The sequence below is a fragment of the Anser anser genome (genome assembly GCF_964211835.1).
Source record: "Anser anser genome assembly, chromosome: 13".
Classification (NCBI taxonomy): Eukaryota; Metazoa; Chordata; class Aves; order Anseriformes; family Anatidae; genus Anser; species Anser anser.
This window is the reverse complement of record NC_139734.1, coordinates 4,628,390-4,645,282: the sequence shown is the minus strand read 5'-3', so window position 1 is coordinate 4,645,282 and position 16,893 is coordinate 4,628,390. Positions and strand designations below refer to the sequence as shown.

Genomic DNA, 16,893 nt, shown 5'->3' with positions numbered 1-16,893 from the left:
CTTTAGCTATCTGCTATTCAGATCACGTTCCTTAGAGGGGTCACCATATTACTGGCAGCCATCACACCTGCATCCTACAGAAGCTTGGCCACTGAGATGACAGTCCTCCCACCACAGAACATTTTAAGCCAATCCCATTTTTCATTCTTATCCAGTGAAAAACATCTTGGAATATAAACTTTAAAAATATATATACACACACAGTACCTTAAGTGCCTGCAGTCTAGCTTGTTCCTCCTCCAATGCCTGCTGCTTTTCTTTCTCATCCATCCTGCTAAATGACATTCCTGTGTTGGAAAGTGTGGAAACAGCACTGGATAAGGCACTAGCTCTAAAAAAAAAAGTAATAACATTTTATTAAGAAAACCAGTCAGGTATACATCACATAGTTTAAATACCAAATTGTATGTTATTTCCTCCCGCCCTGGTCTTTTCTTACCTTACTCTTGGGTGCAGAAAAGCAGACACCCTAATACTGAGGGGGTTTGATGAAGAATCAGAATCATTTAAGTTGGAAAAGATCTTCAAGACTGTCAAGTTCAAGCGTCAACCTGACCTCCTGAGTCCCATCACTAAGCTATGCCCTTTGGTGCCACAGATGTGCCATGGATACACAGGATTTCACCCTCTTCAATTGGAAGTATTGTTCACATACATGGATACCTTTCCTGACAGAAAGGTTAACAACTCCTGTCAGCACAGAGCATCTTAGCTAATTCAGTAGTTATGAGAAGGGACTGAAGAACTTTCATAAGCAGGTTAAGACAGATTCACGGTCTCAGAGGTAAACAGCTGACAATAAAGACAAATACCAGCCTATCTTGGGTAAAAAAAAAAAAAAAAAGAAAACTTAACCCCCCCAATACTGTACAAGTCTTTTAAGCCACAGGACTTCAAACAAGAGGAACAAAGAATACTATACAAGGTCTCAGCTCAATGGATTATTACAGAACAGTAAATACCTGTCAGACACAGAGAAATATATATCTAAATATCAAATGTGACAAAGCAATCAGAATATTACTAGATGCATCATTTACACTTCTAAGAAAACACATTTGGAAGTGAATTAAATTCAAGAGGACAATCCCAAGTGATTGAATCCCAAAACTTCTTAATAAGATTATGACAAATCCTAAGAAGAGGCATTGTTGCCCTTCATTTGGTGCTCACCTGCTGGCAGCGGAGACTTCTTTTGTTTTCTTTCCCTCCAGAGAAGCCAAATGCTGCTCCAGTGCTTCAAGCAAGCTGCTGGGTGCCTAAAATTAGAGTATTCATAAACCACTGCTTCTAGACAGGACCTCATTGCTCAGTACACAGGTCATCTTCCCCATCAAATAAAAAACAAACAAAAACCCCACATCACTAACTGTGCCTTTGGGTACTGCTGTCAACCTGCATGCCTGAATTCTATCCAGTCAGTTGTGGTTCTTTAAAAGGAGTGGCGCCAGAGACACAAAGCAAGGATCCTCTCAGAGCAGGTCTGCTTCTGTGTGCACACACTGGACTCTTGGTTTTAGCAACAGTATTTGCTAAGTTAAGATTAATCCAATATGTTAAGATTTATCCAGTAGTCATAGCTCATTCAGCAGTAATTCTGTAAACTTGCAGAAATGAAGCCCTGTGCATCACTGATCCCCTCCCTCATCACAACAAAAAGCCAATCACTTCTATTGAATCAAACATTCACAAAGGCTTGCATTAGATGTTAACACAGGATGTTAAGCTGGATTAAAAAAAAACCAATCAAGCTCAACCTTATCCCACCAATATCACCACAGACAATATCTATCCAACACACCATTATACAATAAACCAACCCCATTTCTCCAAAGCCTTTGGCAGCCTAATTAGAAACTAACAACATTACATCAAAGTTACAGATCCCATGCCCCCAAATGCGTTACCTATGAGAAGTTTTTAAGCAACGTGTTTAAAGAAATGAAGATTCCTAAAACCAGACTTCCCTCCACTTGAACCCAGCAGCAAGCCAGGTATTAGAATGCCACACTAAACACAAGGTGAAACTTCGGACATCTAAATGAGTTAAGTGAACACTGCTCATGAGCTTATGAAGACTTGAGAACAGTGATGACATCTTTCAATAGCCAGGACAAATACGTAACTGACAGGCAACAAGAAAAGAGCAAGCTTAAAATATAAAGATTGAACCACAGCCGAAGTGCTTTCATTCCTACAGAAAGCAAGGAAAAAAGAGTGCCAATCACAACATGTTTCCTTTCCACTATATACTTGAATTTACTACAGAAACGTTTCTTACATGCTAAAGGAAACCTCTTCACAGCTCACACAGAATTTGAACCGACCTTAATTAGAGTCTTAGCAGGAAGTAAGGTATCTTAGAAATCATGCTATGAAAAATCTTCCAGAAAGCAAAATGCTTCGGCTGGCACTGCTGGAAGAGTTCAGTGCCTTGCTGTTCCAGCCACGTTGCTCTCATGGCTTTTTAACTACACAGCCCATGCTTCACAGACCGAGTGCCTTAAATCCTACAGCAGGTTCAGACGAAGGGAACAGACCTCCAAAGTTTTAAGCTACTTGCCAACTCAGCTGGCAGGGTTTTCAGAGGCTTTAAGCCTTTCTTGCCACTTACCAACTTGCAGTGGGTAAAATAAATATGATGGAATTATCTGGAAGAAAGAAAAACATACCAGCAAACAAGCTTGCTCGCACTAGCCCTTCCATACCAAAAGCTAGACCGATATACTTCCTGGAGAGTGAAAAACAATCAGACAAGCCTTTGGCAAGTTCCCCTCTGCAATACTGAACACAATCTGACTTCCCACATTCCATAAAAACTGAGTCAAGCCACAAGAGATGCAAAGAAGAACAATTAGAATAATCCTATAAAAAAAAATCCTGCTTTAAAGTTAAGGGCAAGTTGATATGTAGCTCTGTTTACAGAAAGAGCAAGTTAAGACAGTGTAGGTACCTCAGTAACTGGTCATGAATAAATTCAGCATCCCAGCTAAGACAACTAACCCCAAGAGGTAACAATTTTGTTGAAATACCTTTCTAGAAAGATATTAGGGACCAAAAAAGAACCACACCCTTTTCCTACCAAAAACACCAGTTTTGTAAAAGGTATTACACGACACATTTAGGTATACAGAATACAGTCCTCTGCTACTAACACTAACTCCAGTAAGTTTTTCCTGGTCTGCATTTTTCTTCAAGGTAATGCTAAAACCTACCAGTGTGGAAAAAGAATATTCCACACTTTTCTGCTTTGTTTTAGACCCTCTAACTGATCCCCTCCTCCACCATAAAACCCAACAAAACAAAGCAGTAGCTTTCTCTGAACTTTCTCTTTGCTGCAGACATCCAGCAGAGCATTACAGATTTTTATTTATTTATTTTTAAAGTGAACAGAACTTAATCGTTTTGTGTCAGAAGAAGTGTCTGGGCTAATACAGATATTATCACTCGAAAAAGTCTGCACTTTATGACTCAGACTACTTCCCTCCACCCAAAGACATCTGCCAGACTAACATCCATGCAGATGAAAGTGACTGGGTTGCATTTATGAAATACAGTAACAGCTATAAACAGAAAATACTCAACAACATTATGAAACAGGGCAACTACAAGGGAAGATATTTTCTCTATAGAAACTGGCAAAAGCAGCAGTAGTGTGAACATGAGAAATTTATTAACACTGCTGCTACACATTTTTTTTCTTCCTCAATTCTGCCTAAAGAGAAATCAATTGTTCCCAGGAGCAGCTTAAAGAAACACTGAAACATGCACATCCCAGAACAGAATATACACCAGAAATCTAAACATCTAAGTACTTTGGAAAAAAAAAATTAAATATGGAAGACCTGAAAAAAAACAGAAGACTACTGTTACTATCTACTGTCCACGATCCTGTCAGAACTCAGTGCCACAAGCACACTGAAAACTGCTATTTTTGTGAAAGCCCACCATTAAGAGATTTCAGCAAGTCGTTTTAACGTGGCACTAAACTGATGTACAGTTATAACTCTATTAAATGTCCTGAAATTTACTACAGAATGGAATTGGAATGTTTAACTGACAATGGCGCTGAAATTGACAATATACAAGATGCTGACACCCACCACCACATTTCAGACAGTTGCCTTAGATATTTAAGCGAACTTATAACAAGGTAGCTCAGCTATTAGAAAAAAAGATGTTTCAGCAGTAACTATAACAGGTTTTGCTCACTAGAAATTTTAGTAACAAGGAGCAGCAAAACGCAGTTAAGTATCCTATTCTTGGTAAATCAGTTCCCCCCCCCCAATGCTTTGAAGAATCTTATATTCAATTAACTGGGCAAATGAGAGTACACAAACCCAGTGTACAAGCCAACGTCCTGAAGTACCACCTGAAACTCAGGTGTCATTTCATAACATACTACAGACCAGCTGAACATCCAGTACTGATCAGAAGAGAGTAAGATGCTAAAATCAAACTGCAATGGAAAACATGATGCTTGTCTTCATTCACTACTTGCCCTTATCTTGCTGGTTACAATCATATTTCTTTCCTACTGCAAAGGCCTAAAAGTTCTTAAAAAGGTTAATATTACTGCTGGGAGCAAGTATTAGAGATTTGTACGTGTACAACTTGAGGGGGACGTCTGACCTTCATCAGTAGTGAAAAAAATCAACAATGCAAGTTTGTGGTTTAGATTTGATTTTCATATTAAAAAGACACTGAATGAAGTTCAAGAAAATCTTCACAAGAGTTTGATTAACCCACTAAATTAAATTTCATGAAGTTAGTGTAGGATTAGGTAGGACAATTCACCAAAATTTACATGTTAGCTTTTTAACTGTTTCACACTGACTCCAATCCAACACCTTGAGTACTGTAGGCCTCAATGGCACTCCAGAGCATTGTCTGAGTCTCCTGACTGTCAGGTTATGCTACACCACAGAAAGAACACCAAAAACCCTAGTCCTACTGGGCTGCTCCCAGGTTAGAAGTACAGTATTCCTATGAACTGAAGGAACTTGTAAAGAATAACTGTGTACTTCTGCAGATGCTCAGCAGTTCCCACTCGCCACATCAAACCACCTTTCTCACCTCTTCTCTGCCCCTCAAATTTATCCTCAGTGAAATGTGTTGGCCTGCATTCCACTTTTTAGACTAAGTTTTCAGCGTGCTTGCAAGTTCCTCATACTACTGGGTAATACTGAAGACAACATTAAGAGCTAGTATAGAAACATCGAATCTATTTAGACTTCGCAGCTGTAAAAAAAACAAAATAAAAAAACAACTCATGACTGCATGAGCTAGCTGTAATCTTTAAGTGTTGGAATACCTAAAGTTACAGTGAAATGGATGGTTTCCCTCAGGACATGCCAAGGTGTCTGTAGCTTATAAGCCAATTAGTCCTTTGTCGTAACACAAAAAACAAAAGTTCCTAAAAGAGCTTTTCCCTGAGTTTTGTTTTAATCAAAAGAAGTCTTAACAGCTGCAAAGTAAAAATGCTGAGCGCATTTGATCCATGGGAAAACACGCATATATACTTCCTTCAGATAAACAGAGACTAATAGAACACATTGAAGATAATTATTATGATACACACCGATCTCAAAAAACGCAGAGGACAAAATAATTGGATTATATCAGTATGATACGTACACTGACCTGAGTAAGATCTGGAATGTCACCCTGATCAATTCCAACTTGCTAGGTTTACAAAAAAAGGAGAAAAAGAAGCACGTTACTACATGCTGTGACAACAAACATAAAATCTGTGAGGTCTGAGTGTTACACAGAGGCTAACACATTGAAATGGCTCTTAATTACTTCCTGAACTGGCATGAGCTTAGCTAAGATCACACCTTAGAAATCTCAAGCACATTACTCTGCATCTCGCAGCAGAAAAGCTTATTGGAAGCATTAGAAATATTGACACTGCTTACTGGAGCTACTCCATTTTAAGCAGTTACTGTAAAGGAGCGTACTGTAAATACACTAACACTTAGTTCATTCTAGACCATTAATCAAATTTATAATAATCTTTTTGAAGTTTTAATATGTTGTCTGGCTATTAAAAGAGATGCCTGAGAATCTCATTTCGTGTTAATGAGAGTGAACAGAATTTAAAATACCTAATCTGCAGAATAATTCCCTGCATAGTGAAGGTTATGTTACATGATTATGAATACAGACTACTGTACCAGTACATATAGCTAAAAGTTAGCCATCCCACACATGTTGAATTATTTACCTCTGCTACTTTGAGGAATTCTGACAATTTGGTCATTCTGGCTAGAAATTTCTTGTAAATATCCAAGCCTTCTTTACACTGGTTCTTCTTCATATCAAAGTATTTTTCTGAAGATGCAAATAAAAACACTCTTGTAAGATAACACCCGTCCTGGCAAAAAGCTGACACAGCATTCTAAGTCTAAGTTTAAGACAAGCTCTGGGGAGAGAAGATACTAGTAACTCAAAGCTATCCAAGTTTTAAAGGTGACATGAATACCTGTTACCTTTTGTAATAAATCCTCAGCTAATAGAAAAATGCTATTATTGAAATTCAGTACCTTAGAATACAATGCAAAGCTTTACAAGCACAGAAGTAAATCACTGCAATTGTTTAATTAGGCATCTGCACTAGTATTCTAAGGTATTCATCTTATTAGCAGGAAATCATGTAGATACCATATTCCTGGTATATAGTTACATTTCTGGACCCTGTATTAACATATTTTACTATTTGTAAGTGAACCCAATAGCCAAAAACCATCAGAATGACTACTGAAGTGGTATATGTATCAAACTGAACTGCCAATAGCAACCACACCCTTCACTTTTTGTGGTTTTGCCCTAAACGCCTGCAGATATCTCACTGAGTAAAAATTACTGAATTAACAGAATAAACCAATCAGATGATGTTTTCATTCAGAAATTCGTTTGAATAGTCGTTATAAGAATTTCCTCATAGCTTGTCACTCTTGAGCAAAGCACTGTAGATGCCATGTACCAGGCTCATGTAGATTCATGTACCAGCTACAAGTAACCAGGCAAAATACAAAGTATGGGAAAACAGAAGTCATTTGTGTTGTGAGTGCACTAAACATTCAAGAGTGTTCAACACTCAAGGCTTGCTAACTGTCACGGACCAAACATCAGAGTTTAAGGAAACCAAACCAGGTATCTCACTAACCTGTAGCAATTGGACTGTAAAAGTACTACACACTGCATATTTATGGTATCTTTGTTTTAGTCTCACCAGTCACACACTCACTTCCATTTATGTTTCAGGCTGTGTTCAAGGTAAAAGCATATGTTTAAGCCTAAACCAGTTGCCAGTGACACTAAGACATGCTTAATTTCATCAGAACAGAGACACAGTTTATTAATTACAGTCAGAAATGATCTACGTTATTTCTCTCAACAACTTGCACACAATTTCAAAAGCTAAAACAAAAACCTCACAACAACAATAATTCCACATACCTAAAAGATTAATTATCCCCTCATTGTATGCTGCAAAAAGTCTAATGGAATCTTTAAAGAGGAGCATAAAGGCAGCATTTATAACACCATTTGTTAGTTCATTTGGATTTGCCTGTGTAGAAAGCAATAAGAAAATAAATTAGTGTTTAATGAAATAAACTTGCACTTCAAAATGAGTGACTGTTACCTAACAACGAGCTTAAAGTACTTACATCAAAATCAAGGAGTGCATCAAGCTGGCTCTGTATGATTGGAAGGGTTTTCAGAAGCTTTTCAGCATTCATGGTTCTCATCACTCCATCTATCCTGCAGGGTAGAAGACGTTTACAGGTTACCAAGACACCTCAGCACATTATGCTGTTTCAACACTACTATACTGCCTCAAGGGGTCAAAAGGAGCACCAACCCATGATAAGCTCGAGAACAGCTGGTACTTCCCCCTGCCCATATGAAAGACCAGGCAAAAGAAGCAGTAAGTGTCTTACCCTCTTTTCATTTTGGTGAAGTCAACTGCTACAAGTCTATATGAAAGTGCTTTTTCATTCAAGTATCTGCTATATCGCCTAATGAAGGTAGACATATCGTAGCCTAAAAGTTAAGAATATATAGATTAGATATTTTGAAGAGGAACAGTTTCCTTCAAGTCCTTTTCAAGAACTATTCTACTAATCCATTTTGTATCAACTTGCGTAAGAGCAGCACTTCACAGGCACAATCCAGGGTCTTAAGATTCACTATTTTCTCTTTGCAGTGTAGTGTTACAGCTTCTTCCCAACTTGCTAAAATTAGAAAAGCCTTCATTGCACTTATCAGAATACATGCCTACAACAAAAAATATAAGGCAAGAACCAAGCAGCTCTTATTGTGATGTTCTAGAAAGCAGACTGAAAATATATTCCTAGTAAAATGCCAAAGTCTTTGGTAGCTCATCTGCAATGCCTCACACCACACAAAGACTTAATGCTTTCTAACACTGGCAAATAACCAAAATGTCTCTCAGAGACTTGAGGGAGTCCCTGCTATCTATACAGTGCATTCCATGCACCTTAGCAGTTCATATTTACTCCTGAGACACTAAAATATAATTCAGAAATAGATCAGCATGCTAATAATCATCAGGTTTCTCTATGCAGTGCAAGTGTTTACTACTTCAAATTGACAGCTCTGTAAGCACAACACATACATTGCAGGTAAATTTCTACTCAGCTAGGTAACCCAATCTCACCTTCTTGTGTCTAAGTTCTTGGTCGGACATTCTTTGGTGCCTGATGCAATACAAATCATAATACTCTTTCATTTAAATGTCACTTGTCTCCCAGAGCGCACTGACACAGGCATTAATAATCACAGAGCAAAAAAGCAGTAGAATTTTTTCCTTCAGTGAAAAATCCTTACCCTGCATGGCACTTTTGTCCAGGTAGTTATTTAGATGGAACAATGTGTTTCGCGATGCAAGATACTGGATAAAGCGCTGTTGGTGAAGAAAAAGTTGAGAATCTAACTTTTGTTGAGAGAGCCAACACACTTATGCATATTACAAGAAAACTACACTTAGCTTGTAACTGTTTCTAATCACCTCTGCCAACAATAGAAATTACTTTAAAGAATTCACAAAAAAACCCTTGAAACTACCGATGAACAAAGCATCAAAATACAAAGTTGCGTATCTGGCAAAAGTGAGGCTTTAAATAAAAAGTCACTGCTGCCCATGAGCAAGACTAGCAATCCTAGAGGGAGCTGTTTAGGTTAACTTTGTAGTTTAGAACAGAGAAGCTGGAAAATGCAAGCTCCACTTAAGTTATCTGAGCTTCCACGCATCCACTGCTGCTGTAAAAGTCAGGGACCAGCTTAGTTACAAAGTTTAATTAGCAACAACAGTAATTCTAGAACCCTGGTGAACAGCAGCACTGGGGAATGGTATAATTCAGACTTACAGTTGTGCTGATCTGAGTAAATAACATTTAAGTTTTGACAAATAATAGCTGGCTCAACAAATAATACTAGAGTAAGAAACAACACATTCAGATAGTGAGGTAGTTTTAAAAGTTTCTCTTTCCACTTTTCCCATATTCTACGATTCTACGATTTCTACGGTTCTACGATTGTGACTTCTGTATTTTTTAACTTCTTTAAATATGCTTGAATCCATAAACGAGGATTACAATCAGTATGGCCTATGAGACTTGTTACACCTTTGATCTGAATCCCTGGATGCATCCTTTCAAAGCTAAGGAGCAGTTTTGGTACAAACAGAAATTCACGTCTTTCCCAACACAAACTGCTGCATGGGCAAACACATGCTGACTGGTAACCTGGGACTCTATGCTCAGAATTTTTTCTATGGTCTCACGTCAGCTTTTCTTTCTTTCAAGTTTCAATATGAACAGTACTGGAAGTAGAGACTAAAATATACATACTGATTTACAGCATTCAGTTTAGCTTTATATTTGGATTACCTAGTGAATTCCAAGCAGTGAATTTTACTTCAGATTATCCCCTAATTTCAGCCTGTCATCTGTTGAAACAGGTTAAAAAACACTGTTAAGTAGGCCTTTACAGAACTAATCACGTCTTACCTCGTTTCCATACATCATGAGGTGGTGTGTTGTAATTAGAGCTTTGAACACTACAACCCAGCTACTGTTTGCAGTTCTCTCAAAGAGTGTGTCTGCCAGCTGTGGAATATTCACATTCATTTCATTTGTGCACTGTATTAGATCTAAATTAAAGAAGAAACAAAAATTAAAGCATTAGTTGCATGCTCAAAGATGATTATCCATGTGAAAAAACACTAAGCAACAGGATAATTCATATTGGAAGATTTAACTTCAGTTCTTTAAGAAATAATTGAGCTGTTTTACATTCCCTGCTCAAACTCATTAAATTTTACTGAAAAACACTGATTATAAAGTCAAAGGCATTTCAACAGTTTTATGGAGTTCCAACAGCTTATAACCTGCCCCAATAACCTGCCCCAGCAGAAGCTCTAGGCCCAAAGTACCATCCAAAAGCCAGTGCAGACACACTGAATACCCAGCGCCTGGAGTCGTTCAATCTAACCAAAATGAAAGAGAGACAAGAGCAGAAAAGCTGAGACAGCTGCAGCCCACAAGATCAGCAAGCAGCAAGTACCTAGAGCTCAGGTCCAAGCCTGAATACTGACACCTGAGAGCAAACGAGATGCTGCAAACCTGTGCTAAGCCTCTTCCCCGGCAGATTTATGGGCACGAGCCTGCGCTACACACCTCTCCACTCAGCTCAAGTGACCTAATCACCAACCTGCTGAGTGTACTGTGGTGGATCATGGCAGATTTCAAGCTTTTGCATCAAAAAAGCTCTTTGTGTCAGAGACTGATCATAAACTCAGCAGTAAAACATTAACTCGGGAGGTCAGAGAGCTTCAAGCCACTGTCTGAGTGCTGGTACAAAACCAGAGCAGGCTCCAGCAGACACCCAGGGAAGAAACAAAGGCACTCGCTGCACAGAGAACTGCGAGCAGGACTATTCTAAACCCCTCGAGACATGCACACTTGATTTATTCTCTTTGAGCTAACTTTGGCTCAGGTGTGATCAAAGCACGCCTCAAGGACTGGGCAAGGCCAGCACAACAAACATCTACTTTGAAAAGCTTCCTTTGTGGCTTCTTCTTCAAGCCAAGTCTGGGAGCAGCCCACTGGCTGGAGCTCAGCATTGCTGCCTCTGGTTTTTCTCTGCAAGTACCTGAAGAGGGGCAGGTGCTTGAGAAGCCAGGCAGCAAACCCAGCACCCAGGTGCCAGCACCACCAGCTTCGCTGTCACGCTGTTAGCACCATGCAGAGGACCAATGACATTATCAACAGCAACTTGAACAAACTTGGAAGTTCACGTATTGAGATAGTTTAGGACAGATTATGCGATAGAAATATTGCATTTCATCTTTTTATCTGCTCTAGTGCAGTGAATATATTACAGATGTAACTTAATTAGGAACCTGTTTAATAAGAGCATATTTTAAAGTCCTATAATTAAGGATCACTAATGGATACTTTGAGTAATTCTACTTTCAGAATCTCTGTCTATTAAGAGTTTTAGGCAGCTTTCTGCTTCAATAAGATACTTGAAGACACTAATAACCTTACTGATGTCACTCCAACATCAGAAGTTTCCAAATACATACAAAACACTCAAGCTGGGATGAAAACTTTCATCCCTAATAATAACAGGCAAAACCACCAAAATAACTGTACAGATAGAAGAGCCCTGAAAAGGAGCCTGAGGCAAGCTATACATCAAAATCGGATTGTTTAGTAAAATATGTCACTGTACAAATACGAAGAACCTCAAAGAGTCATTTTACAGATGCCTCTCACCACTTATGGCTGTACCATCCTCAGATGCTGTGTCAAAGTAAGTCATATTTTAAGATCTCTTGAAGCCCAAACTGTCCATAGACAATTATTGTTCCATATAATGAAGCAAGATCCAATTTGAAAATTTATACATAGACAAAAACCTGAATTTTAATTCAATAGTCTCATCCACTGAATGAGAACTTTGTTATAACATTTCTACGTAATTCTGTCAGAGCACATTAGGACAAATAAGTCTTCCTGAATCCATTCATTTTATAAGCATTATCAAGACACTGCTGTTAGCTTTAGCTCAGTATTTTCATACAACTGGATTGTAACCAGCAAAAAATGTTGCAGAACTCTTACAAGTTGTAATTCCTCTTCTCAGTTTACAAAAAAAAATAATAAAAAAAATAAAAATCCACCACCACCAAAAAAACACCACGAAGGACGCTGAGCAGTATCTGTAACTACTAATAGGTAACAGTTAAAAGCATTCCATTAAACTGCTGAGGTCAAAGACCACACAGATAGCCTGCTGAAAGCAGCATTTCCACATAAAGTTCTTCTCCTTCCCATGACCACGAAGCAAGTCAATTTTTTCTCTGATGATATAGTGAACATTAAGAGTGCTTATTATTTAATAAGTAGAACCGTAAAGGAAGATCCAAGCTAAAAACAACTTTCTGCTCTCAGAGAGAAACAGCAGCCAGGCTCATCTCTGGGGTATTTTACTAGAGAGATTTTTGTTTCATGCAATCTTGTCACCTGCCCTCAGCTAAGGCTAAGATGATGCTGAACACCTGGGAGATTTCCTGCCTGTATTTGTCTTTTTTTGTTGTTTTAAGAAAGAAAAAACAACACACAATTAGTAACAATATTATTAAGGGCTAATCCCACATTTGAATTCCAGCATTCAAAATCTTTAACAAAAAAAGCAAAAATTTGTCTTTTTTTGTTTTGTTTTTTAAAGGCTGCAGTAGGATCCCTACATAAAAAACAAAATGCATGGATTTGTTAAAGCTGGCAGTAAAGGAGGAAAAGACTATTAACACCCTACATCTGGAAACACAAAGGAACGCATGCACCTGAGAGACTGACAGCTGGGCAACCGTAATAGGGATGTTGGCTGCAAAACCTGCCTTGAATGGGATGAAAGGTGTTGTAGGGCAAGCGACGCTCGCTCTCTTATAGCACCACTTATATAAACACTTTCTAACTCAAAACATTTTGCCAGTCACACAGAGGAATCTCTTCCACTGCAAATGAAACCCTGGTGCAATTTCTAGGATACAATTTAGAAACTTGTTAACATCACACAGGAAAAATAAAATAAACTCAATCAGCTTTAAACCAGAAGAGCACTGCAGGGGATTTCAAGCAGCCTAGATCATCTGTGGAAACCTTACTGCCTAGAAGAGCACTAAGGATTTTTCTTTGACAGTTCATCTGAAATACTGGCACATCATCTGTGAAACCACACAGCTCTTCAGAGAGCAGCATGTGTAAATCCAGATATAAAAATCAGTTTGCTGGAAATTCCTCAGCCAGGCACTGACAAAAACCAACATACTTTTCAACACTAAAGCACCAAGAAAGCAATCATTTTCTTCATTCAGAAATAATTCTTGCAAGACACCTGTAATACAGGAGTTAAGGCAACCACAATTGCTGAATATTCCCATATTTCTTCCCTTCCATCACGGGAGAGAAACAGCTCTAAGACAGGCAGATATAAGAATTAAGACCAATTGTCTTAACCCAGCAGTCTTTAAAAAAATGACTTTTTTGGAAGTTACACTGTGAAGTAAAACCAGAAGGAACACCTGAGCAGACTTTCTCAATGCAGTCTAGGGAATGTCACAATTCCAGCTGGAGGATTAAGGGATATCACCTGATTAATAGACGTGTTTATGTCCATGTATTCTTACAGTGAAGATCTGATAGCAACCTAAATTTCTTTTACATGGTAGCTAAATCTGAACTGTCTTAGAATTACAGTTGCTAGAAGCAACATTAATTCAGGTATTCTGTCCCATTCCCCCACTAAACAGGGTTACAAGATAAAAAGTTTTCAAAAAGCCTTTATAAAAAGTTTTAAGCAATTGCTACATTTAAAAAAAAAATAAAATAAAGCATTTACAGATTCTAACATTAACTCAGGTATTTCTATTGGTGTTTTCATTTTGTTGTTTGAGTCAAATTGAACAGCTTCACAAAGGACTAGAGAGTTTCAAATTAAAGACTGGCACCTTACTGCCTGGGCGTATGTCTCTGTGCGGTATCACAAGGGACATATCTCTAAGAGCCAAACTGCATCAGCATTTGCCAGCCAGTCATGAGCTCCAGCTGCCAAAAGAATGGGCAGATACAAAACATCCCTGACCTGTGACAGTCACAATGTGACATTACTGGCAACATTTGAATCCCTAATGGCTTGGTGGAACCCTCAACTTTCACCTGAAGTGAAAGGCTTAATAGCCCAATTTTGTTACATAATACAATTTTGAAGTACCTAAATTATCACTTCTTACAAGACTTCTAAAGCCTGTACATGTACAGCAGTCTTAAGTCTTGATGAGCAACATTAACCACTTTCCCCTCCCATCTGCTTCTTAAGAGGACCGTGTACAAGGTATAAAGAGAGAAAAAAACTGCAGTTTTACTGTGTTCATTTACAAGTTTAATATACAATTCACTTTAGGGTTTGTGCTTTCTAAATTTTGGTCCAGCTTGGCTACAGCTTTAAGTTATGTATTTTTAAAATGTTTTTTCCACAGTTAGCCGGGAAGAGAGATGTCACCAAAAGAAGCACCAAGCCCCACTCCACTGCAACCCAAATTCAGGAGGCTGAGGCAAAGCGAGACAGCCAAAAACATGGGGAAGAAAACACAAGGCTTCAAGAGCTTCACTGAGGAAAAAGAACAACCACTGTGTAACATTTTATTTTATCCTGAAATATTACAAAATACTACAGAAATAGATCTGCTGACTTATCTAGAACACTGCGACCTACTTTAAAAGAAAAAAAATACATTAAGTATCCCCATTGACATTGCTTAGGTTCTTTTTTTTTTTCTCTTTAAGAAAAATAACTATACCACCCAGCAGCTAGGCAAGACCCGAGGCTCCAAATACTAGCTTACATATTGTATGCATAACATCTTCCTGCTTATACCCATACTGTAATATTAAAGTCTCCCTTGCTAAGGAAGTTTAGCAATAAGGGGACTTTAAGAAATTATCTGAATCGAGTCCAGAGACTGATACTCCTCCGTGATCCTCAATACAACTGTCAACTCTCAAAACGTGTTCTTGGTGAACTTTTTTTTTTGAGCAGCAATTACAAGTAATACCAGATGGCATACATTTTTAGTGACATGCACATGCAGGGACCAAGGTGCAACTAGTAGTGTTTTGCATTAAGTCCAAGCTATGTTTTATTTCATATTGTACTTTGAAAACTACTTGCACTGTGTCTTTGAAACTACGCTGTGTGATTGTTCCAGAGATAACAGTATTTAAACTTGTATCTCATCTGCTTACGTTCAATACAACTAAGTTTTGCTTACAGATGTACAAGTAAAAAAAATTTAAGTGCAATACGTAGGCTTGCAGATGTTTGAAAAGCAGCACATGCATATGCTGAATGAAGACTGAAGAATATTTACTGGGATTTATTTTTTTTAAAGCTGTTTGCAAAGGTATTCATGGTACCACATTTCACATCATCTTCTTCCACCCCACCACAGTCCTCCTGTACTCCAGAGCTACAGTCAGCACAACAAGCTTTTTATTTTTTTTTAGACAAAAGAATGATAGAAAACAACTGACACCAAAACACAGAACTCATTTGGGATGTAAGAACCTTCAAGGATACTGACAACTCTGAACAGATTTCTATCAAGAGATATTCAAAGGAATACGACACTCACAATGCCACTGTATCCTATTCTCAAGATACTGTTTTTCCAGATGTCCATTTTCTTACTTTGCGAAGTGAATGACATCAGTTTCGAACAACACACTACCTCTTCTCAGCTTGAGAAACTTTCAAACTATTGAGCAAACTGTCACCGATTTCTGGCTTCCTGTCATGTTGCCATTTCTGGACATAAGGGTTACCTCAAAGTTGTTCTACCTCAGGCAGAAAATGAAACAAGGTAACATAACGGTATAATGAAAAGAATCATCAATTACCCAGCTTGAAGGCTTTCAACTTCAACCCAGTAGCTGCAATATTTACTACTGCAACTGGCTTCCACGCATCCAGATCAATAAGAAATATACTTGGTTTATCTATTTGATCTGTGTCAAAGGCTTTCATGCAAGATGTCTATTTCAACAGATGAGTGCCACAGCACCAAAGAGCCAAACTGTCCTCAACAATTAACAGAATATGCTTCTTCTGAGAGCCTGAACAGCAGACTCTCCATGGTACCATCAGCTGGAAGGAGTCCCACAAAGCCACCAGCCTGGTCCCCGAACTCTGAAGGGAGCAGTAACCAGCTCCGCCTCACCTTTGCTCTCCCTAGTGTAAAGGCACACACTTAGTTTGCTTTTCATAGAAGGTGCATGGAGGTACTACACAATGTTTGCAGCATTCATTGCACAATTGAGCAAAGAACAACTTCAAGTGCTATGCAGTTATTAAAAACTGAAACAAAGCAACACCACTGATAATTCTGCAGATAGCGGGGGCAGCTTCCGGCATCTTTTGGTATATAAAAAAAGGAGTTTCAACATACTCAGTTGACATACACCAGCAATAAGGCGCTGTCCTTTAGGGAAGATGCAATCGACCTTCTCCCATCCTCACCTCCAGCCTTCCAGCACAGCCCCAAGACAACTGTATTTCAGGACAGGCTAGAGGCAGCTGCATCCCACCAGAGGCACACAAAAGTGCCCGACAGCACCACCGGATGCCTGACTTCTGTCTCAGACAGATCCCCTACCACATGAACTGCCTCTCCCCGGGTGCAGGGCTCGGGAGTTGGGAAGCTCTCAGGGGGCAGAGGGGCTGCTGCCGCCCAAATATCGCCCCGCGGCTCGGCCGGGGCTCGCAGCTCCCACGTGGAGGCGAGCTGGGGGAAGCCGT

The 16,893-nt window shown here is 38.9% G+C and overlaps 1 protein-coding gene across 17 annotated transcripts in view; it reads right to left on the bottom strand.

The window, feature by feature from the left end:
• LOC310880891 (phosphatidylinositol-binding clathrin assembly protein-like) overlaps nucleotides 1-16,893 on the bottom strand; it is a 30,322-nt gene that overhangs the window by 12,964 nt on the left and 465 nt on the right. For 8 of the 17 annotated variants that reach the window (XM_083797383.1, XM_083797384.1, XM_083797386.1 and 5 more), the window contains exons 2-10: nucleotides 10,041-10,183; nucleotides 8,860-8,935; nucleotides 7,950-8,052; nucleotides 7,677-7,770; nucleotides 7,465-7,576; nucleotides 6,230-6,336; nucleotides 5,644-5,685; nucleotides 1,174-1,259; nucleotides 208-331 (exon numbers count right to left, since the gene is read on the bottom strand). In XM_083797383.1, the coding sequence (XP_083653509.1) occupies nucleotides 208-331; nucleotides 1,174-1,259; nucleotides 5,644-5,685; nucleotides 6,230-6,336; nucleotides 7,465-7,576; nucleotides 7,677-7,770; nucleotides 7,950-8,052; nucleotides 8,860-8,935; nucleotides 10,041-10,183 (887 nt within the window). Of the gene's footprint in view, nucleotides 1-207; nucleotides 332-1,173; nucleotides 1,260-5,637; nucleotides 5,686-6,229; nucleotides 6,337-7,464; nucleotides 7,577-7,676; nucleotides 7,771-7,949; nucleotides 8,053-8,859; nucleotides 8,936-10,040; nucleotides 10,184-10,465; nucleotides 16,891-16,893 lie in introns of those variants that run through there. The other 9 variants (XM_083797372.1, XM_083797381.1, XM_083797382.1 and 6 more) reach the window with 2 other exon arrangements.